We start from the raw sequence: 23,231 nt of genomic DNA, 5'->3' as shown, positions 1-23,231 counted from the left end.
GGCCAGGCATGTGAATGAAAACACAATCTTTTTATCTTCAAGGTTGCTCCTCCCTCCAGCTAGGACTTTCGTGTGTGTGTGTGTGTGTGTGTGTGTGTGTGTGTGTGTGGGTTTGTTCTCTCACCAACACATTTCACACCTATTAACTAATGAATGATAACATTCTAATAATATTATTTAATTAGAATGAAGACAGAAAATGCCTCAGTGCAGTATAATTCAGTGTTTCTCAAAGTGAATACCAAGATGATTGCCATGGCGCAAGTAACAGAGCTGCAGAATACTTGATACTTGATACTGATAATATTTGGAATTCATCAATATCACTTCAATTTGACCACTTAAACCCTCTATACTATACTTACAGTATATGTTCCCCCCCAGAATAGGGATGCTGGGGTTCAAGTGGATTATATGTCAAGTATAATGTTTATTTTCAATCTGTCCTAATGGAAACTGATATTCTGTCACATTTTCCTTGTGACATACTGTATCTGAGGGGGAAGGATTGACATTTACGTATATGACAGAAATGTAAGGTACTACAAAAGTAACAATGTAATTCAGGGGTGGCATGGATGCATTTTTTGAACCAAAGTATGTGGGTCAATTCATTCAATGATACAGAACGACAGACATGACTTAAGAGAGAGTGAACTACTAGTCCTAAAGTAGATAAAGAGGGCTCTGTGCCAGCTTTAGCGTATTAGCATAACTGATGTGATCCCCAACCCCCCTTTGGAACAGGAGAGAGATGTTACTGTTATCTGGTTTCTACACATTAATGTAGAATTGTCAGGAACTTGATTGAATCATCTCCAAATTTGAGCCCACAATGAATTCAATAAGTCTAATGACCTACTGCTAAATATCAAACTTATATAATAACTACTATAAATAACTATTAACACTGGAACACATTCATTAGCCCACCACATCACTAGTTGAGCATATCAAAGCATAAGGAGGGTGAAAACAATTGTCTTCATTTGGCATGCATAACCTTTAATACAGATTACAGAACCAACATAAAAATAATTTAATCTGTTTGAGACAGGATGAATAAAAGAAAGGCACACCGGTGATATGGGAAGTTCCCAAAGTTTCCTGATGTGGCAGTTTTACACACTAAACGCGTGAGAATTACGAGGCGAGCAAGGCACTGTCTTGATGATGTTTATTTAACGTGCACAGTGCACGGATGCTGCAGCACAGTCGAGTCATAGGCCAGAAGGTGGGGCAGAAAGAGACATGAGAGAGAGGGGGGGTTTAGGAACAGGATGCAGAGGTAAAGGAGGGGAACAGGTGAGCAGGAAACAATCCCAGGTCACAGGAGCTATGTGTCAGGCACGCGTGATTTATTTTATCACAGCGTGATAACTGTTGTTATCACAGCGTGGTTCCGAGCTTCAAAGCGTTTGTATAGACTCATTTCAATACATTTACATGTCCTTTTGGTGACCGAGTTTGAGTGAATGCGTGATGGGGAAATTCCTCATCATTTTCCCATGTTCAGTCACATGGGAAAATAAAATGAGTTAGTGGGTTCCTGGAAAAGGGGGTTTGGGTAGTATCTTGATTGATGAAGGAGGGAGATTAGCCACCTTATCACCTCGACCGTTTTCTGACCGGACAAGTGAGAGGGCACTGACCAGTGTTCTGGTCAGCTTTATTTGGCTTAGGCATCATAATAAACCTGTCAGTCGTATACTCCTATCCCAGATCTGACTAGAGTATGAAGATCTATGGCATACAGCTGTGTCCAGATGTTATCATTGTGGTGCAGTGGGAGTGCACCGGTGTCCTTGGTGTGTGTGAAATGAAATGAAATGATTACTATATTTACCCAGGGTATCTGGGCTAAGCTCAAGAACTTGTTTCCAGCCAGGCCCTGCTCATAGAACACATTTCATCGTAGTGGTTCAATGCCTTGTTCAAGGGCACTTCAGCGGTGGTAATTTTAACGTGTCGGACCGCTGATTCGAACTGGCGACCTTCCGGTATCAAGACCGCTCCGCAATCCGTTCGGCCACCGCTGCCACCGCTGTGTGTGTGCACGCGCACGCATGGGGCACTATAGGAGCTTTCCCTATTTGTGCATATGTTATTGACCAATTAAAGAATAGTCCATCAGCCCCCATAACAATATTCATACACCATTTTCTTTTCTTTTTCCTAATACACCATTGCCATAGTACTTGGATGGCAGTCTATGACATCAGTACTGTGATGTTACATCATGTTGATGACATCAGGGATCACCATACTATATGTAGGCCTATATGGGCATAAAAGGGACATACAGTAGGCCTATACAGACATACTCCCAGTATCCACGTAGCCATGTGACACGCTTTGTGTGAGCTTGTAGTCAGCTACTTTCACTACTTAATTACATTTGAAAAAAAAGTTTTTAATTCATAACAAACATGGCAGAAACCTTGTCCAGTGAAAATGGGCGTGAGGAATCCAAGGGGAAATGATGTTTATTGTATGATGCCTTTGGCCTGGCAATAGTACAATAACTACCCAAACACCACATAGGTTCCAGTATCACACCTTCCGCCGCAGAACCCAATAACTGATGAATATAACGTACTAGAATAGTCACAGTGCAGTACAGTATTGTGTATTCAAATTCTGCATGGCATGCTTTTCTAAAATGATTAGTACAGGAACAGCATTTAAGCAGCAGCAGTGTGTGTGTCTGTGTGTGTGCGCGCGCATACACAGTACATTTGTAAATGCACATATGTCACATTCACTTAATCAGAAATCAGATTAGGTTCACTTTTGACTAAATTAAATTATGCTCATGGCAGCCCAGTGTGCCTTCTAGTAAGTGTGTTATGTTATTTTTTATAAGTTGGAAATGTATTTTTCCGACGACTTCTCACACTACACTCAAACTCTTTACCAAATTGACAGCCCAAATATCTTGTGTACGAGAACGCACACACAACATAGCGTTGACGTGTCCGTGTCCATGTTACAGTACAAGCGTTTGGTTTGTGAACAATGTATTGTATACTTATTGTGTACACATACTGTACATGTGTATAGTATGTGGTGAATAACACTTTTACTGAACACATCAAGGATGAACAAACCATTCTTCTACAGTAAAGACTTTGTGACAACATTTAACAACTGTGGTAGAAATTATACGTTAACAAAACTTCTACCATCTGAGAAGAAAAATACTGAGATGGTCTCGAGGTAAAGAGTTTATTTATTAAAAGTTTATTAAAAAAGTCTTTGCTCAAGAACGGGAGCAAAAAGGAGAAGGCTATGGCAGTGTGTAACAGAACAGGATGGAGGCACTCTAGTCTAGTTAGTACTAAGAGAATGTGTTTGCTGAGAGCATTGCTAAGTAGTAGAAGTACCAATGGAAGGCAATCTCAAATAGTCAGGTCAACAGGATGCAGACACAGAAGTGATATTATAAGCTCACATTATGCTTGTACATGAACAATTTTTGGCAAATGTTCCCCCCAGCCCAGAGTAGCCAGCTGCACTTCAAGTCGTTAAGAGAAAGTTGAAATTCATATACACTGAAGAAGAGTGACAGATACAGAAACGTTGGTCTTAAATAAAGTTGAAATTCATATACACTGAAGAAGAGTGACAGAAACGTTGGTCTTAAATAATAAAAAAAGGTTATTGCATCGTGACTATGAGCTGTGCCTGTGCGACCACTTTTCTTTGAAACAGTTATTTCCTTTGGTGTGCGCTCCTGTTCCATTGTTTTCCCTTAAAGAGAAATTTGGGGCTTATCAGCAATTGCATAGGTTTCGTTGATGACATGACCGAACTGGTTTTTAGCTCGAGTCAAGCTCAGCTCCATTAGCTCATGCTCTTCCTTCAACCCAAGTAAGTCCTGATTGGCTTTGGCAATCAAGGTGTCCATTATTTTATACATCGGCTGTAACTTCAGCAGCATCTGCGTGGGGCCTCTCCCAATGATGTCCTGCATTGTTTCTGCATGGCGTGCAAATTCAGCAATCAACTCCTGAGAGGTTGTACGGACTGACAGAATGATCTCCTGGTGGATGAAGGTACATAGTTGTAGTCAGTCATCAGGTAATGCATTGCATACCGTAAAGTAACACATTACAGTATGCAAGAATGTTCTATTAGAGGGTGTTTGGTGTAAGTAAGTCCTAAAGTCGGCTCTTCGGTGCTACTGAAAGTTTCTGATGAGCCGAAATCATTTCGGCACTACAGTGCCGAAACAGCGGTAAAATAAGAGTATGAATCGGCCCTAACGCTCAAGTAATATAACGTAACCATCTTACTACTGTGTTTGTTTCATATAGCACCCACAGGGCCCCTTGAGATCAAGTCATGTTGACCCCAGAATGGCTATTCGAGGGCCTGGTGTGTTGGTCTTCAACCAATTATAAATCACTAAGATTTATCATCTTTCATAAAAAGGTTGATCATTATTCTGTGCAATTATATTAATGTTTTCTCTCCGACTCTGGGAAACTTGTCAAGGTCTTCGCACACAGATAGCGTTGGGTCCTCCCTGCATTCTTCTTCCTCTCGCCTCATTCTCCCCCTCACCTCTCTCTCTCTCTCTCTCTCTCTCTGAACTGGGACAATATAATACTTGTGTCCTGCTTTCTCATGTTATGTTGCTTGAAGATTCAGCCATGAGCACATCTGTCAATTAACATCTGCGTATTTATACGTGTAATAATTATCACTTTGAATCACTTGAGACAGGTTTTGCAATACTTATTCCTCAACCGTTAGTGTACAAATTACTGAGAAGGAATTGAAGCAAAGCTGTCTTTGTGGGTTTAAGTCACAGATAAGTGCACACACTTGATGAAAGTTTCATGCGGCTCTTAGTCCGGGTGCAAGTAACATGATGAACAAAGAAACACAGAGTTTTTATCAGTACAGAAAATACGATAAGGGAGGGGCTGGTTTCAGAGAGAGAGCCTGGACATCAAATATGAGGAACTGCCTACTGTGGTAGAAATTATACGTTAACAAAACTTCTACCATCTGAGAAGAAAAATACTGAGATGGTCTCGAGGTAAAGAGTTTATTTATTAAAAGTTTATTAAAAAGGCTTTGTTCAAGAACGGGAGCAAAAAGAGAAGGCTATGGCAGTGTGTAACAGAACAGGATGGAGGCACTCTAGTCTAGTTAGTACTAAGAGAATGTGTTTGCTGAGAGCATTGCTAAGTAGTAGAAGTACCAATGGAAGGCAATCTCAAACAGTCAGGTCAACAGGATGCAGACACAGAACAGAAGTGATAATTATTATGATCTCACATTATGCTTGTACATGAACAATTTTTGGCAAATGTTCCCCCCAGCCCAGAGTAGCCAGCTGCACTTCAAGTCGTTAAGAGAAAGTTGAAATTCATATACACTGAAGAAGAGTGACAGATACAGAAACGTTGGTCTTAAATAATAAAAAAGGTTATTGCATTGTGACTATGAGCTGTGCCTGTGCGACCACTTTTCTTTGAAATAGTTATTTCCTTTGGTGTGCGCTCCTATTCCATTGTTTTCCCTTAAAGAGAAATTTGGGGCTTATCAGCAATTGCATAGGTTTCGTTGATGTCATGACCGAACTGGTTTTTAGCTCGAGCCAAGCTCAGCTCCATTAGCTCATGCTCTTCCTTCAACCCAAGTAAGTCCTGATTGGCTTTGGCAATCAAGGTGTCCATTATTTTATACATCGGCTGTAACTTCAGCACCATCTGCGTGGGGCCTCTCCCAATGATGTCCCGCATTGTTTCTGCATGGCGTGCAAATTCAGCAAGCAACTCCTGAGCGGTTGTACGGACTGACTGAGTGCTATCCTGGTGGATGAAGGTACATAGTTGTAGTCAGTCATCAGGTAATGCATTGCATACCGTAAAGTAACACATTACAGTATGCAAGAATGTTCTATTAGAGGGTGTTCGGTGTAAGTAAGGGCCGATTCATACTCTTATTTTAGAGCCGAAATAAAAGTCGGTTCGGCTCTGTAGAGCCTACAATGTGACGTCATTTGAGGTTCGGGGGGGCGGGGACCGTCCTAAAGTTGGCTCTTTGGTGCTACTGAAAATTTCTGACGAGCCGAAATCATTTCGGCACTACAGCGCCGAAACAGCGGTAAAATAGGAGTATGAATTGGCCCTAACGCTCAAGTAATATAACGTAACCATCTTACTACTGTATTTGTTTCATATAGCACCCACAGGGCCCCTTGAGATCAAGTCATGTTGACCCCAGAATGGCTATTCGAGGGCCTGTCTACTTTGTGTTGGTTATGTGCATCAGTGCATGTCTTCAACCAATTATAAATCACTAAGATTTAGCATTTTTCATAAAAAGGTTGATCATTATTCTGTGCAATTATATTAATGTTTTCTCTCCGACTCTGGGAAACTTGTCAAGGTCTTCGCACACAGATAGCGTTGGGTCCTCCCTGCATTCTTCTTCCTCTCGCTTCATTCTCCCCCTCACCTCTCTCTCTCTCTCTCTCTCTGAACTGGGACAATATAATACTTGTGTCCTGCTTTCTCATGTTATGTTGCTTGAAGATTCAGCCATGAGCACATCTGTCAATTAACATCTGCGTATTTATACGTGTAATAATTATCACTTTGAATCACTTGAGACAGCTTTTGCAATACTTATTCCTCAACCGTTATAGTGTACAAATTAATGAGAAGGAATTGAAGCAAAGCTGTCTTTGTGGGTTTAAGTCACAGATATGTGCACACACTTGATGAAAGTTTCATGCGGCTTAGTCCGGGTGCAAGTAACATGATGAACAAAGAAACACAGAGTTTTTATCAGTACAGAAAATACCATAAGGGAGGGGCTGGTTTCAGAGAGAGAGCCTGGACATCAAATATGAGTGTCCGTGACCTTGGGGCCCAGAGGTGGAGGAACTGATACCACTAGGCACCCATAGAAAGTCTTCCTAACAGTTTTCCACTGTGTTCAGGAGGGCTGGTCTCCTGTGTTACTGTTTCTTTCTTATTATTTTATCTGTATGTTGTATAGGAAAATGACTGCAGAAAATAAAGCAAAAGTCAAACTCAACGGACATGTTTTGGAGATCAGTTTGTACTGGCACACGTAAGAACTTCCACCTGGCCGTCGGCAACCAGTAGTGCCATTAAGTATAGGACTGTAGACACTACAGTAGCATCAGTCTAAAGTTTAAATAGCTGTTAAATCGACTCTTAACAGATTTAACCCATTTAGGCCTGAGGTCGATTCTAAACACGCCTTCTAAATCCTGACCTAAGTTTTCTGAAAAACTTCAAATATTTATATAGCACCATCATTTTTTTAAAAATTTTGAATACTGTACATACTGTACAGAAACCCAAAATGGGTTCCCGACCTGAAGGGGTAAAACACCAAAAGGGGTTCTACTGTAGTTGAAACAGTTGAAAAATAAAAATGTTCTCACCCTTGCAGCTTCTGCATTTTCTATGGTCTGACACACCGCCACCGAGTCCTGCAATTAACAGTAAACAATAAACACAAGTGTAGAAGTTGAGGTTAGTGCGAATCAAGTGATATGCATTATGAAAATGACAACGATTCCTTTCCTTCCAACAGAATGACCGGAGCTAAACAACTAAAATCATCTCACATCATGATCAAACCCCTAGACACAGGGCTTAAAGCCAAAAACAATCCCAAGACTGAAAATGTTTTTTTGCAAATCTGCACTGATCTCATTAAATGACCCCTATGAGATCCTCAGGACTGAAATCAGTCCCCAGGACTGAGAACTTTAAGCCCTGCCTAGACGCTGAAGAACAAAATGATAGTTATTCAAACACCTGGGGAGAAGTGCAGTGATCAGAGTGTTCGCTGTAACGCATTAGTCACAATGTTGGACAAAGGGAAGTCGAGATTTAAATTCCTGGTCTAGTCATACCAAAGACTGTAAAAAAAAGGGTACCCAATGCCTCCCCGCTCTGCACTCAGCAGGGTTGGATTGAGTACGTCTCTGTGACATACACATACTAGCATCATGTCCAAGGGGTGTACTTGTACAGCAAGGTGCTTTATGCTAAGTAAACAGGAGAAGGGCTCAAGTGAAAGTTGCTCGGTTTAGTTTTTTACTAGTACTGGAGAACTTGCCTTTAAAAAGAAAATACTTCAAGATGCAGTGCCACGAATTTGGTAGCCTACTTTTTTCTTTTGTATGCATCTATGGAGTTGTCGTCATTACTACTCTACATATATAGAGTCTGAGACAAGCATTATGAGCGTGTAGCAGGTCTGCTATTTGTGGAAAAGTATATTTACTCAAGCTCAGTGGCCTTGTGGTTATAGTGTCCGCCCTGAGACTGGGAGGTCGGGGTTCGATCCCTGGCCGGGTCATACCAAAGACTCTAAAAATGGGACCCAGTGCCTCCCTGCTTGACACTCAAGCAGGGTTGGATTGGGGGTAAGTCCCTGCGACATACTAGCGTCATGTCCAGGGGGTGTACTTGTACATCAAGCTGCCTCACGCTACAGAAACAGGAGATAGGCTCCTGCCCTATGGGCCTCATGGCTCGGCAAGGCTACTTACTTATATCTACTCAAGTACAAGTTTGAGGTACTTTCTACATCTCTTGAGTCAAATATTGTACTTTACTCCACTACTACAATTATTTGAAAACTTCAGGGATGGAAAATTGCGAGAGGCAACAATTCTGGTCATGCGAGACTACGTGGCCAGGTGGTGGTACTTGTATTGGTATCCGGAGAACTCGGCAGTTTACCAACTCGCCGCGATTTAGTTTTACTTCACCTTCATTTAAATTGCATTGAGAGAGAGAGAGGGGATAGTTGTTTAGAGTTAACACTAGAGAAAGTAGGAATGCTAAAAGTTTAAACACCAAAGTACAGAAACAATGTAATTAATTAGTAAACAATTCCTGAAATGGTAGGCCTACTTATCATTGGTATTCACATACTCACCTTTTTATCATCATATAGCTGACCATTTAATTGCACAAAATAATTTGATCACTTTGGAAATGAACTATAACATCTGTGAGTTTGACATACTACACTGATGAAGACAGTATGTTAGCATAACGATGAAGACATTGATGACGAATTTTCGCCGTGGCGACTTGGTAAACTGGCGAGTTCTCCGGTATTCCTTGTATTTACCGTGCACCGCCATGCACCATTGGTCAGAGACAGCAGACCCAGCAGACTGAACATCAAGCCCAGGATTCTTGCAGCTCCGTCACCAGACATTGTTGTTCTGCAGCTGCTTAGAGGGAATACAGGACACACACACACACACACACACACACACACACACACACACAATGAATCGAGAGTTGCAATACCCTCCATTGACAGCCCATTTTGACCTAATTGATCCGTTCATTGTCAATGGCAAATCTTGAGACGTGTGGGGACAAGATTTAGCGGACATTTGACCTGAATTCCCCTTTCATTGTCCATGGCAAATCTTGAGACAAACATGTGGGGACAAAAGCTGTATATAGGAGGGAGGGAAAAAAGTTCCATATATGGGAATTTCCAGCTGATACCCTAATACAACCCCTGTTATGCCCATATATGGAGATCCCTGACTATGATCCATATTAAGCCCATATTTGGGAATGCAAATATATGATCATATTGCGACAGTCTCATGATAACCACTGTGGTTGCTGCAAAGGTCGCAGTTAACTATGGAATCATCACGATGACCTGGGCACATGGGGGCTTGCCTGGGGTGACCAGGGGGCTGATGTCATGTGATGTCACGATGACCCGGGGGCTTGCCTGGGGTGAGTGATGGGAGTGTCGTGAGTCATGACAGAGTGACGGGGATTGTGGGTTAGGTGTCAAAAACACACGATTCCATAGTTAACCTTCAGTCGCAATTATGAACCATATTTGTTCTATTTTACCTTTTTAATATTGGTACTGGAGTCATGGGTATTTACTTGAGCAATAAATCATACATAGCCATACTTCATAACACATTGCATGCTGGCATCCGGGACACTGGTTTTCCTGTCATTGTTTGCCAAACTACATAAAGAGACCACAGAGACTCCTGTTCTCCCGAATAACGGGATGTGTGGCACTGTGGCCATGGCTAATACAGATAAGCAACATCTGTTGTCCTTGCTCAGGCCAAAAAAACTTGCGTATGGTGAAAAGTTGGACTCAACTGGCTTATGAAACAAAATGTGGAACGCCCTACCAACAGTCATTAAGACATGCGAATCCCTCGACTCCTTCAAAACCGCCCTCAAAGGGCACTATACGGACGGGTGCAATTCGAAACTGGCCCCCGTAAAATCTGAATTCCCCACCCACCCAATTTTTACCCTCGCTGTATGTTTGTTTTCCTTTTTGATGATTTCCTGTTTTTTGTGTATATCTGTACTGTACGTCTCTAAATATAATGATGAATTGAAAATGGTGGACCCTATTGTAAACAAGTGTAATGCTTTATGGTGTTGTCCACAGTTAACAGCTTTGTATTGAGTTGTGCTTGAAATGTACTGTAATTCTGCGGTTAATAAATACTACTTCAATCAATCGAAACGGTCGAGCTACTGCTACACAAGGCTTTTCAAAGCGCGTGCGCACAAACCTTTAATTTAATTGCACTAGCATGTTAATTGCACTAGCATATTATGCACATTTAAGACAAAATGAGAACATATAGTAGCATATTATGAGGCTTTAGCATCCAAGCTAACATTGTTAGAGATACAATGCTATATATGAATTAGCTTCCAACAATAACAACTATAATCAAACTAAAAGAAGTCTTAAACTGAAAATGCACAAATAATATATCAAAGAATTCATTTGCATATTACATTCAAAAGAAACTTACAGGTTTAGACCTTCAAAATCCACAACATAAAAAGTAGTACGCTTGGAGACTGAAGCTTGAACTGTCTTTGTGCTCTCATACTATTTGTGTTGTGAGTCGTATATATAAACACAGCCTGTCTTGAGCTGGGTACGGAAAGACAGGCGGGCCATAAAGTACACAAAAAAGAAAAATACTGAATGCAATATAACATTTCACCACTAGATGTCATAAAAAATAAACATGCGGGGGGCAGAACATCTTCTGATATTCTATCCCTTTTGTCTTTTGATCATCTACAAGCCTACACCACGTTGCAGGCTATTTTTGGCAAAGAGATTCGGTTTAGAACTTTAGACGGAAACAAGCAATCCAAGTTTCAGTGGTGGAAAGTAACCAAGTACATTTACTTAAAGGGGCATTCCACTCATTTTCAACATTTTACTATGTCATTAATATACCTTAGAGCTGTTGTGTGGAAATAATAAAAAGTCCCCCCATTCTGTGTTTCCTAGAACTAGAGGTCTGAAAGAAATCATTAACATGGTGAAACACATCTTGATGATGTCATCAAGATGTGTTTCACCATGTTAATGATTTTTTTCATAATTACAGTTCTAGGAAACACAGAATGGGGGGACTTTTTTATTATTTCCACACAACAGCTCTAAGGTATATTAATGACATTAAAATATTGAAAATGGGTGGTTTTCCCCTTTAAGTACTGTACAATATTATTTGTACTTTACTTGAGTATGTCCCAATTTCCAATACTTTTACTTGTACTCCAATACATCTCAGAGGCAAATTTGTACTTTTATTCCACTACATTTATTTGAAAACTTTGATTATTAGTTAGGCTATTACAAAACATATTTTTTATTTTATTCATTGAAAACTTGAAATGGGACATTATGCATAGCCATTTGGTTAATTATACTTAGGCTACATAACTATACTTTTCAAATATACAATTTGATGTCACACTGTACCACAGTGACACTACAATGTGTACAACTGTACATTAATAATTGTACACATCTACATACATTGAAACTACACCCAGAGGTGCCCAAAAGGTAGATCGCGATCTATCAGTAGATCACAAAGGCTGTGCAGGTAGACCACATGACATTCCCCTAAAAATAATTAAAATATAAAAACATATTTGTAAACAAAAATCACGAAACTTTAAACTTTTAAACTTTTAAAGTAGGCCAAATCCCCATTTCAATTAGTTAGCCTATATAAAAATGTGTGCGGCAAAGAACCCAAAAACCTACCAATTCCATACAGAATGGGAGGAAGACCACCCCCATCTCATGTCCCACTAAGTGTTTGTATAATGTAATGTAATTGAGTTGTGCTTGAAATGTACTGTAATTCTCCAAACTGTTAATAAATACTTCAATCAATCAATCTATTTTTTAACGTATTTTCAGCACTTTTTTTTGTTGAGCTGGTCATTTTAAAAGTAGATCTAATCTCAAGTCAAAAAAGTGTGGGCACCCATGTTGTATACACTGTATACAATTTGTAGATTTGTATACTATACAGTACACTATATAATTTAGGATGCCAGATCTACAAATGACCTAGATACGTTGTTGTTTGACAGCATCACAAAAACACAGAGTGACTGAGTCTTAGAGAAGCCGCAGGCTGCAGATTGAGTACAAAGTCTAACTGTATACTTCCAAATTGAAGGAAGGATAGTTGCCTTTGTGGCTTTAATACAAGAGAGATGTGTGCACACAAATGATGAAGTTGCACGCGGTTGATAGCCGTTGCAAGAACACAAATAAAAAAGGTGAGGGCACACGCACAGGGTATATATTCTTTCACACACGATATCAGAAAGGGAGGGGCTGCTCTGGGCAGACTTTGGGAAGATAGCAACAAGTAAAAAGAGGAACTGACTGGCTTGTGGAGCCGAGCAGTGTCTGTTGACCTTGGAGGTCGCGGAGGTGCGAAGGAAGAATTTCCGAAACACTAGCACCACTTGGTACCCATTGGAGGTCGCTCCAATGAACTGCAGTGGCCATGAGGCATCTATATTTTTTAATATCTATGCTATATGCACACAGGATAATAACTCTTCCTACTTCCGGGCTGCTTCCCTACTTCCTTCACAGGTGTTACCGCTGATACTAATGAAGGCTCAAGTTCTTTCCAAAATGGCGTGTCTGCACATAGCCCATATTGCTCCAGCCAGTGAGGAGAAGGGAGCAATGTCGTTGCGCAATGTGGTTGTAAGCACACCAGGTCTCTCTCCCGGGGTTTTTAAACAGCTGGTGGATGGAAATGACGCTCGCGCACGGCTGCAACTTGTATTGTACAACTGGTGGGGGTCGCGATGCTCCCTGCTCCCTCTCTGTACTGTACTTCATCACTGTATTTGTACTTCACCACTGTATTTCAATGTATCATGCAACACTTAGTAAAGATGCATCTAATCTGCAATCTATGGTCTGTGTGTCTGAGACTGTGGTCTGTGTATTTCTGTGCTCCTCCTTCTGTGCACCATGAGACTGCAAATATGCAACTACAATACGTACATTGTGTCCTGGAGGGTAAGATACAGCTAAGGGGCCTCTCCTGACATCTTACATTTGCCTACTGGTAACATGGTAACATAAACATTCTCACAAAGAACATGTCCCACGTACAGGTCAGAATCATGTCACACAGAGCACAACATGTCGTATAACTTAATTAGGAGTCATCATTTTTACTTTACAGGTCCTAACGTGGCAGTCAATAGGTTGCGTGATTACACAAGATACATTATGAGGTCACAAAGTTCATATTGATGTGCAGGTGGAGAGTTTGGTTAGACGAGTAGACGAGAGGCCCCTGTTGCCATCCTTCCTGTGTCTCTTCCTGCCCAGCGAGAAACTTCCACTTCGGTGGAACAAGGTGTAGCTAACAGGAAATAATATCACATACATACAGTGTGTTGCAGATTGTGCGATAAGCACCCCGACTGTGGTATGCACATTGAGGTGTGCAGTTCAACACCATTGTCCCAGCGAAACTTATAATAATAATGGATTGCATTTTTATAGCACTTTATGGTGTGGCACACTGAGCACAATGTTTATAACATGACTGAGAGTGAGTGGCATGTTAGCACGATTGAATGGAATGCTCCATGTGGGTTTTTTTTATTGGGAAAACAGCCTACACATGACAATGTGGTTATAATGTTTAAGCATGGACACATAATACCATAATATACTCAGAGAAACTATGATCACACTATGTGTTGGAATATCCTTCTGTTGAGATATCCTTTGCTTATATGCTATTCAATTATATTGTTGTCAAATCATATCCATTAATCTTGAAAAGTGCCAATTAGTTATGATAATATAGTTTTGCTGAATATTATGAGTATATTATGTTATTGTGTGTGTATGCTTGAATACTTGACCCACATTTTTATTTGTAGGTTAATTTTCCCAACAGAATACCACATGAAGCAGTTCATTCAATCGATGCTAACATGATACCCAGACAAAAATCCCCATGCTGTCACACCAGGCCAGAAATAGGCGCCTCTCAGGAAGTATTGAGAAATGAACATACATCCATAGCAACTCAAGTGTTCAAGCTATGACTGTTAACCCATTAGTTCCCATAATTCTAAAGGCTGTGTTGTCTTTTTTCTCTTTAGGTTGAAAATGGCTATATGACCAATATGTCACTCCAAGAAAAAGCAGAAGTCTCCCAGAAGGGGACGCACAGAAATGATGATTCAGTGGAAATTACCTTTTGCAAAACAGCCTACACATGACAATGTGGTTATAATGTTTAAGCATGGACACATAATAATACCATAATATACTCATAATATTCAGAGAAACTATGATCACACTATGCCACAAACAACTGGTTGCCACTTTCAAGATTACAGGATATAATTTGACAAAAATATAATTGAAAAGGATATAAGCAACATCTTGATGAACTTGTAACCTTATGTTATCTGTACACCTAATGCGAGCTTCTTGCAAGGTTCTCACAAATGGCCTCATGTTTTTCCCCTGTTTGTATCTACCAGTAAGAAGCCCTGAGGGCGAGAAGTGGCGAGGTTGTATGCACACATCCGCCTGGGTGACGGCAACTGATGGGCGAGCGCTGGCGCTTTGGCATGGGGGGATCAACATATGGAATGATGTCTGTACTGGCCATATATGGAGCGTGTCGAGTGTAGGCTACAGGGTTTGATGAGGTCAGATCAACATATGGAATGTCAGAACATGTCAGCTCCATATATGGAGATCTAAGGGTGGCAGCGGGGGCAGTGTCTTGAGTGTACAGGGTTTGATGAGGGCCCAGGTAGGGCCGGGCCTTAATTTTCTGGCCTGTTGAGAACTCTAGTTGTCGCCGACTGCCATGCACGGCTGCACTAATAATTTTGGGGCGGACCTGTCTTGAATGGACAGGTATCAGTCAAAAGGGATACATCGAAGAGGGACGGGTGGGGAGGATCAACATATGGAATTTCAGAACAGCTCAGCTCCATATATGGAGATCTAAGGGTTTGAGGTCAGATGTAGAGTTGCTGGCCGGCTCCATATTCAGATCTAGGTGATCATCGAGTCTTCTCCATGTATGGTTATCCAGGGTTAGATGAGGTCAGTGTAGTGATCTTCATATATGGAGACGACCATATATGGTGGCGTGACGTGTCATGAGGTGTGATGTCATGAGGCGTGACCATAATTATAGCCTATGGAGGTGTGATGTCACGAGGCGTGACCATATGGTGTGACCGTGTGACTGATGGGTTTAGCAGTTTTCATAGTATGATGATAAGAGCGCCCCTTACTTCACACGGGTGTGATTTTATTATTATAAGTCTTTGACTATTTGTTATTTTGAAACAGCGAGGTATTGGGTATTTTCCATGTTTAATATGTGAAGATTTGTAAACACAAACGACTCACACAGGCGGCGTAGGAGAACTAATACTAAATGTAAGTAATGTAAGTATCCAGTGATCCCTAAATTAATTCATCTACGGGTCGGAATCACTCATCACTGGCTGGGCACTGCATGGGCACTGGGCACTATAAATAATTCGCACCAATTTTCACCAATTTGAGTTATTATAATCGAAACCTGTGGAGGGCAGCATTGCACAGCCTGCCGGGCGGAGACTAACGAAGAAGAAGGAGGGACGACTAGTGTTTGTTATCATGTTGTGGTTGAAGCTTCAAGAAAAGTTGCATGCTATGTGATAAAAGAAAAGCAATCACAGTGTCTTTCTCTTGTCTTGGGAATTACGGTTCACATCGCTACAGAGACTGTAAGTAAGGAACTGAACGGACTATTCTTGCCGCCGATAAGACAACATTTGTTGTAGTACGTCTCTAAATTTTCTGATGAATTGAAAATAGTGGACCCTCCCCCCTGTTGTAAATAAGTGTAATGCTTTTTCATGGATCGTCCACAAAGTAACAGTTTTTGTATTGACTTGTGCTTTCGTTTGAAATGTACCCCAACTAGTCTGCACAGGCTACGAAAGACTAACGGTGTGTTTATACTCTGACTATAATTTATAGTTTAAGTGCTGAATTAATGCGGTCTGGATTTTGGAAGCACTCGTTTTTATTAAAGGACCACTTTTCAACTTCTCTTCCTATAATTGGTCCTCACTAATGTTCATGATAAAATACCACCATTTTTTCCTACTCAGTCTGTGTCTCATAGAAAGGCTGTGGGCAGTTCAGAAACCCGTCCACCAGTGACATCATCGATGGTGAATCCAAGCTAATAGAAACGGCAGGCTTTCTTTTCCTGAAAAGTTGCAATGCAAAAGTTGAAGCCATCGTTCTCACGATAATACAAATCTAAATATATTTGAAAACAAATCTTGTTTAAAAAATAATCTGCCTAATGATGATGTCACTTGTGGACGGGTGTCCAAACTGCCCAAAGCCCTCCTATGAGACACAGACTGAGTAGGAAAAAATGGTGGTGTTTTATCATGAACATTAGTGAGGACCAATTATATGAAGAGATGTTGAAAAGTGGTGAAGTGGTCCTTTAACTGGTCGCGCTGCTGCCTCCTGCATTATGTGCAAATTCGAAATAGGTGGTACGCAGGGCCGTTCAGTGACTTCTAGAGTGCTTCCAAACTCCACCACTTAGAAAAAGAATCACGTGTGTGTGTGTGTGTGTGTGTGTGTGTGTGTGTGTGTGTGTGTGTGTGTGTGTGTGTGTGTGTGTGTGTGTGTGTGTGTGTGTGTGTGTGTGTGTGTGTGTGTGTGTGTGTGTGTGTGTGTGTGTGTGTGTGTGTGTGTGTGTGTGTGTCCTCGTTCTGTGCCGAGTTGTCCAGGTGAGGTGGCCACATGTCTGTCCCTAGGTGCCCAGTTGTCCAAGTCCAGTGTGTGTGGACCATACATGAATACTGGGCGAGAAGTCACGTCAGACTATTGGGGTGTCAGACTATTTGGGTGACGGACTATTGGTTGGTGGACTATTGTCTGTCGGACTCTTAGTACGCATGTCGGACTATTGGGGGCCGGACTAATTGTTGTCGGACTATTGGCTGTCGGACTCTTAGTACACAGTCACGTCAGACTATTGGCATGTCGGACTATTTGGGTGCCGGACTAATTGTTGTCGGACTATTGGCTGTCGGACTCTTAGTACACAGTCACGTCAGACTATTGGCATGTCGGACTATTTGGGTGCCGGACTATTGGTTGTCGGACTCTTAGTACATTGGCATGTCGGACTATTGGTTGTCAGACTATTGGCTGTCGGACTATGTACTCTGTACTGTACTGTACTGTACTGTACTGTACTGTACTGTACTGTACTGTACTGTACTGCCTCTCATCATGCACCTGTGCACACTGCACAGTGTGCACCTGTTGGTACCCTAGACAGACAGACATAGGGACCCCAGACAGACAGACAGACAAACAGACAGACATAGGGACCCTAAACAGACAGACTGACAGACAGACAGGCAGACATAGGGACACACATTGCTGTTCATTGGAGAGGCTGCACCACTCAAAAAGAGATATGTTGTTCATGGTGTCGTGTCATACTGTGTGCAGTAATGATTTTGCTACACACGAATAGGAGACAGACAGGGTAGGTACTTATAGAGAGTGACTGTAAAAATGTATTGATCTGTAGCGTTCCACTTCCAATCCACGCAGGGGTTTCAAACTTATTTTGTTGCTGCAACAGTTTAAAGGAGTTGGTTTGGCCAAATTGGCACCAATCAGTGGTTGGCTACAGATGTGTTTCCTGGGTCTGGCAAACCTAGAAAATGACCTGAACCCCATTTTTATCTTTAATGTTCCAGAGCAGAGCCACGGTGAGAGAGAATGTTTTAACACAAACCTTATCTTCTGGGGTCCCTGGCACGAAGGGGACTGCCCATAACACTGACATCCCATTACTCCGACGACTACATGTGGGAAAACTTTGAGAACCACTGCTCTAAAAGTCCTGTATTCGCCTTATCTGTTTATTGTAATGATCTTCCCTGTTACTACAACCTTTAAAAGTATTCAAAGAGCCTCTGGGCTCTAGAACTTTTATGGAAAATGATATTCCACTCAGGGTGAAGTTTAGAAGGTTTTATTGAGAAAGTTGAAGCCATAAAATAGTAAATACATTAAGCAGCAGCATAGGTGACAGTCCAGAACAGCCTTGACCTTCTGGCCAGCAGCTATCCAGCCAGTCTCGCCACTCCTCCATTTTGTTTGGATGGTCGGAAAAGAATGACATTGATGAGCTGTTGATGAAAAAGTGTGTGCGTGTGTGTGTGTGTTTAATCTATGTCCTGTATGCTGGTTGTTTGTGATCTTTAAGCAGAACAACAATGTTTGGAGGCAGTGGAGTGTCCAGGAGTCTGACTGGACCTGCCAGAGTCTTGGGCTTGATGTGTCTGCTGTGTCTAATTAGTCTGGACAACTGCATGGAAAGTAACTTTGGAGATGATGTTACGGTCACCGCCGCTCAGGTAAGTAATTAAGGAATTGCTGTATTTAACTATTTATGTGACTACACCAGGGGTGGGCAACTTTGATGTCATGGAGAGGGCCACTATATTTCCCCATTCACTCCAGAGGGCCACGTTGCATATTACTGTCGTAGCAAAAATAGCCGATCTACAAGCTCAAAACGCGTCACACCGCGACGCGCTTTGAGCTCGTAGATGAGCTATTTTTGCTATATTTGAATTGAAATCCTGAAAAAATATGGCAATTTCTTTTATTGAAATCCTGAAAAATAAACTTTATTTAATTTCAAATTAATTTAAGTTATAACTTTATGAACTAAATCCAAACACATTGGACATACAAAAGCGGGTCATGTTTGCATGTTTGGAATTGTAACAGCTGAAATCAATAATTTATCAGTATTCTGATATTAACATGAGGGCCACATTAAGTGAAGGTGGGGGCCGCATGTGGCCCCCGGGCCGCCATTTGCGCATGTATGGACTAGACTAACAATGTATTATTATGAAGAAAGAAATTCATTTGCTATAAAATTCCAGATTTGAATATACTTGAAACTATACTATACTATACTTGAAAGTTGAAACACCACATACCACGCTAGCCCCAACAAACTCTAGATCCTATTTTTAATATCTGGAATCTAGAGTTGCAATACCAACCCTTGACTGCCCATACTTCCAAATGAAAAAGTCATATCTGATTGTATAAAACAACGTTTAACTCGCCAAAATTGCAGCTGTACGTACAGAAAGCTTGAATTATCGTGTTTTTTGTTTCATAAAAAGAATCCACCGCTATGAGCTACTTTATATCAATGAATTCCATGCAAGTGATTACTTTTCTAAGTGTTGGAGTTTGTAAGCGCTCGTTTTGCATATCGCAACATGGTTTGATTGATTTAAGTATTTATTAACAGATTGGAGAATTACAGTACATTTCAAGCACAACTCAATCCAAAACTGTTAACTGTGGACGACACCATAAAGCATTACACTTGAGTTGGTAGGCAGGACCGTTTAGTGATTTTCAACGAGCTTCCAAACTCCAAATCAAAAACTTTGCAGATGGTAAAGACGATAATTCAAGCTTCCCGTACAGCTGGGCGGCGGTGGCTCAGGGGTAGAGTGGCTGGATGGTAACCGCAAGGTTGTGTCAAAACAAGACTTTATGCACAAGTATACAAAATGATGCAGACACGACTTATCCAAGTAGAGACCTCGCGTGAACATGGATAAATGCACTTTGGTTCGAGTATATAAACACACAGAATCTGCAAAAGAGGTGGTCCTATCATGACAAGTTCTTAATTTACACGACAACAACTGGCTTGCTTCCAGCAAGGAGTGCAGTTTAGGCCGGAACAAGACAGTGACCCATTGATGAATTGTAGCATGGGAGTCTCGACCTGATAAGATAAGCGTCTGAGAAAAAGGTACAGTCTGCCTAGCCGAATACTGTACGCTCGGCAGATGCCCATTCTCTTCAGCGCCTCTGACCTTGTCCTTAATTCATCAGTGTAAACCTCCTCGCACCAGCAGGAACTAGGAGACCGAGGAGGGCATGGTCTGAGTACTTGAAATGTAAGAATGTAAGGAGGACACATGGAAAAAATAGAACAGCAGACTTCAGCATTATATGGAAATCTCAATACACATGTGAAATGAAAAATTATAGAGAATTAATTGTATATTAGCGAGAGGAGAATTAATATTCTCCTAACAGTTGCTAGTTCGAACCCGGGCTCCCCCAGAGTTAGTGTCGAAGTGTCCTTGAGCAAGACACTGAACCCCCAATTGCTCCTGGTGCTGGTTGGTGCCTTGCTGCAATTGGTGTATGAATGTGTGTGTGAATGGGTGAATGTAATGCACAATCTATGTAAAGCGCCTTGGATAAAGGCGCTATATAAATGCACCATTTACCATTTTACAGCTGCAATATTGGTGAGTTTAACATAGTTTAATACAATCAGATATAACTTTTCTGTTTGGATTTATGGGCTGTCATTGGTATTGCAACTCTAGATTCCAGATATAAAAAAAATCACACCTGTGTGACTGTGAAGTGAGGGGTGCTCTTATCATCGTACATCAAACTAATCGTAAAATAGACGGGCTGCGCACGCTTTTCCGACACACCATAGGACCGACATGCAGAAACAACGACCGGATTAAGGTTGGCGAACAAAACTGTTAACTGTGGACGACACCATAAAGCATTACACTTGAGTTGGTAGGCAGGACCGTTTAGTGATTTTCAACGAGCTTCCAAACTCCAAATCAAAAACTTTGCAGATGGTAAAGACGATAATTCAAGCTTCCCGTACAGCTGGGCGGCGGTGGCTCAGGGGTAGAGTGGCTGGATGGTAACCGCAAGGTTGCTAGTTCGAACCCGGGCTCCCCCAGAGTTGGTGTCGAAGTGTTCTTGAGCAAGACGCTGAACCCCCAATTGCTCCTGATGTGCTGGTTGGTGCCTTGCATGGTTTCTGTTGCCATCGTTGTATGAATGTGTGTGTGAATGGGTGAATGTAATGCACAATCTATGTAAAGCGCCTTGGATAAAGGCGCTATATAAATGCACCATTTACCATTTTACAGCTGCAATATTGGTGAGTTTAACATAGTTTAATACAATCAGATATAACTTTTCTGTTTGGATTTATGGGCTGTCATTGGTATTGCAACTCTAGATTCCAGATATAAAAAATCACACCTGTGTGACTGTGAAGTGAGGGGCGCTCTTATCATCGTACATCATCATCATACACTAATCGTAAAATAGACGGGCTGCGCACCCTTTTCCGACACACCATAGGACCGACATGCAGAAACAACGACCGGATTAAGGTTGGCGAACATGCGTTAAGGTTACTATGTCTATTTGCTCAGACACTATGACGTAAAACTGTCCATTCATTGTCAATGGGAATTTAATGTTTGTATAGGACAAGGTTTGTGCACACACACCAAAAGCTGGATATAGGAGTGGCTAGCGCCCCTCAAAAATAGGATATGTTGCTTGTGGCTAATACCACACATCATCTTAATGTGGACACCATCGTATGATAAACTATTTAACCAGGCTTATACAAGCAACCGGTTTTAATTTCACCCAGAGAGTTATGATCCATAAAAGCACTATTTTTGAGGAGCCCCTCCTACGCCCAGCTTTGTGTGTCTGTGTGTACCACATTTGAAATGATTTGATTGGCTGAGCATGGAATGTGATGTATAATGTATGATGATGTATGACGATAAGAGCGACCTCACTTCACACAGAATGTGGAGGAGCCAGGTGATATGAATAACATTTTATTCTTTATCACTTATCTTTACTCTTAATTGCAGTTGAAGGAGGCGCGTCGTATGATACAGTATGCAGAAGATGCAAAGGTGAGAATCTCTACTTCTTAATTGTCAGCTACATTAAAATTACTTAAAGTCACTAAGCATTGAAGCAATCACTGTATTATGGAAAGGGTTGTCGGCACAACAATTATATTTCACATTAGAATAGAGGTAGTGCAATTTAACCCATTTAATCCATCCAACTGACAGTGTTGTAATATTCAATGCCTTACCCGCTAAACTACAAATGTGAACTTTCCCCTGTCAGGAGAGCAAAAGATTAATCGGTCAAACCTCTGTGGAGATGTACGCTGAATGGGATCGGCATGCTGACACGTTGCAGGACATCATTGCGAGAGGCGCCCCCCAGATGAGGAAGCTGCAGCCCATATTTCAACTCATGGACAACGTGAACATCGAAGTCAGAGAGAACTTGCTCTCGATGATTGATGAGAATGAGCAAATGGCTATGAAATTGGATAAAGCCAAAGAGCTGGTGGCTTACTTAGAGAAGCGGCAGAAGCCTCACAAAGGCGAGTTGTGACAAATCACAGGCCAGTCCCTATTCTTAAAACTTGCTTTATAATAAACTGTCTTTTAACAGTCTATTTAGCTTGTAGATCTGAGATTTAACTGTTTACACTGTTTACTGCAAGACATACCATAAACAAAAAGGTAACACTTATTTAACAGATCGAGGTTGGTTTGACGACGTCTTGCAGTTCAGCATATTATGCACATGTAATGAAAATATACAGTATAATGCCTGTTATATTATTGTCTCCAGTCTCACCCTGTCCATGTGTCTTTTCATTAAAGGACTTGTTTTCTGTCAATTAAACACCCAATGAGGCCTTGATTTATTTTTTGGTTTGTTTTTGTCACATTCCTACCCCAGTGGCGGCAGTGGGTCAGGGGTAGAGTGGCTGGATGGAAACCGCAAGGTTGCCAGTTCGAACCCGGGCTCCCCCAGAGTTGGTGTCGGAAGTGTCCTTGAGCAAGACACTCCTAATTGCTCCTGATGTGCTGGTTGGTGCCTTGCATGGTTTCCGCCAT

At 41.4% G+C, this 23,231-nt stretch overlaps 1 protein-coding gene and 1 long non-coding RNA gene across 5 annotated transcripts; one reads left to right on the top strand and one right to left on the bottom strand.

Moving 5' to 3' along the window:
- Positions 1-5,045: 5,045 nt before the first annotated feature.
- On the bottom strand, positions 5,046-10,977 carry LOC306914037. The gene is made up of 4 exons (XR_013788635.1): positions 10,850-10,977; positions 9,148-9,250; positions 7,439-7,486; positions 5,046-5,828 (listed from the first exon to the last, which is right to left on the bottom strand). It is a non-coding gene; the product is annotated as an uncharacterized lncRNA (long non-coding RNA).
- A 4,991-nt stretch (positions 10,978-15,968) lies between these two features.
- LOC306913965 (uncharacterized protein) lies at positions 15,969-23,023 on the top strand. 4 transcript variants are annotated; one of them, XM_079490809.1, is made up of 4 exons: positions 15,969-16,145; positions 18,677-18,827; positions 22,176-22,220; positions 22,444-23,023. In XM_079490809.1, the coding sequence occupies exons 2-4, from the start codon at positions 18,687-18,689 to the stop codon at positions 22,717-22,719; spliced, it is 462 nt and encodes a 153-aa protein (XP_079346935.1). In that variant the 5' UTR covers positions 15,969-16,145; positions 18,677-18,686; the 3' UTR covers positions 22,720-23,023. The 4 variants fall into 4 exon arrangements, with proteins under 4 accessions (XP_079346935.1, XP_079346933.1, XP_079346932.1 ...); XM_079490807.1 differs by having other exon boundaries at positions 15,969-16,149; positions 18,680-18,827; XM_079490806.1 differs by having other exon boundaries at positions 15,969-16,149.
- Positions 23,024-23,231: the final 208 nt, after the last annotated feature.

This window comes from Electrona antarctica (assembly GCF_951216825.1).
Source record: "Electrona antarctica genome assembly, chromosome: 21".
Taxonomy (NCBI): Eukaryota; Metazoa; Chordata; class Actinopteri; order Myctophiformes; family Myctophidae; genus Electrona; species Electrona antarctica.
This window is presented reverse-complemented; position numbering and strand designations above follow the sequence as displayed.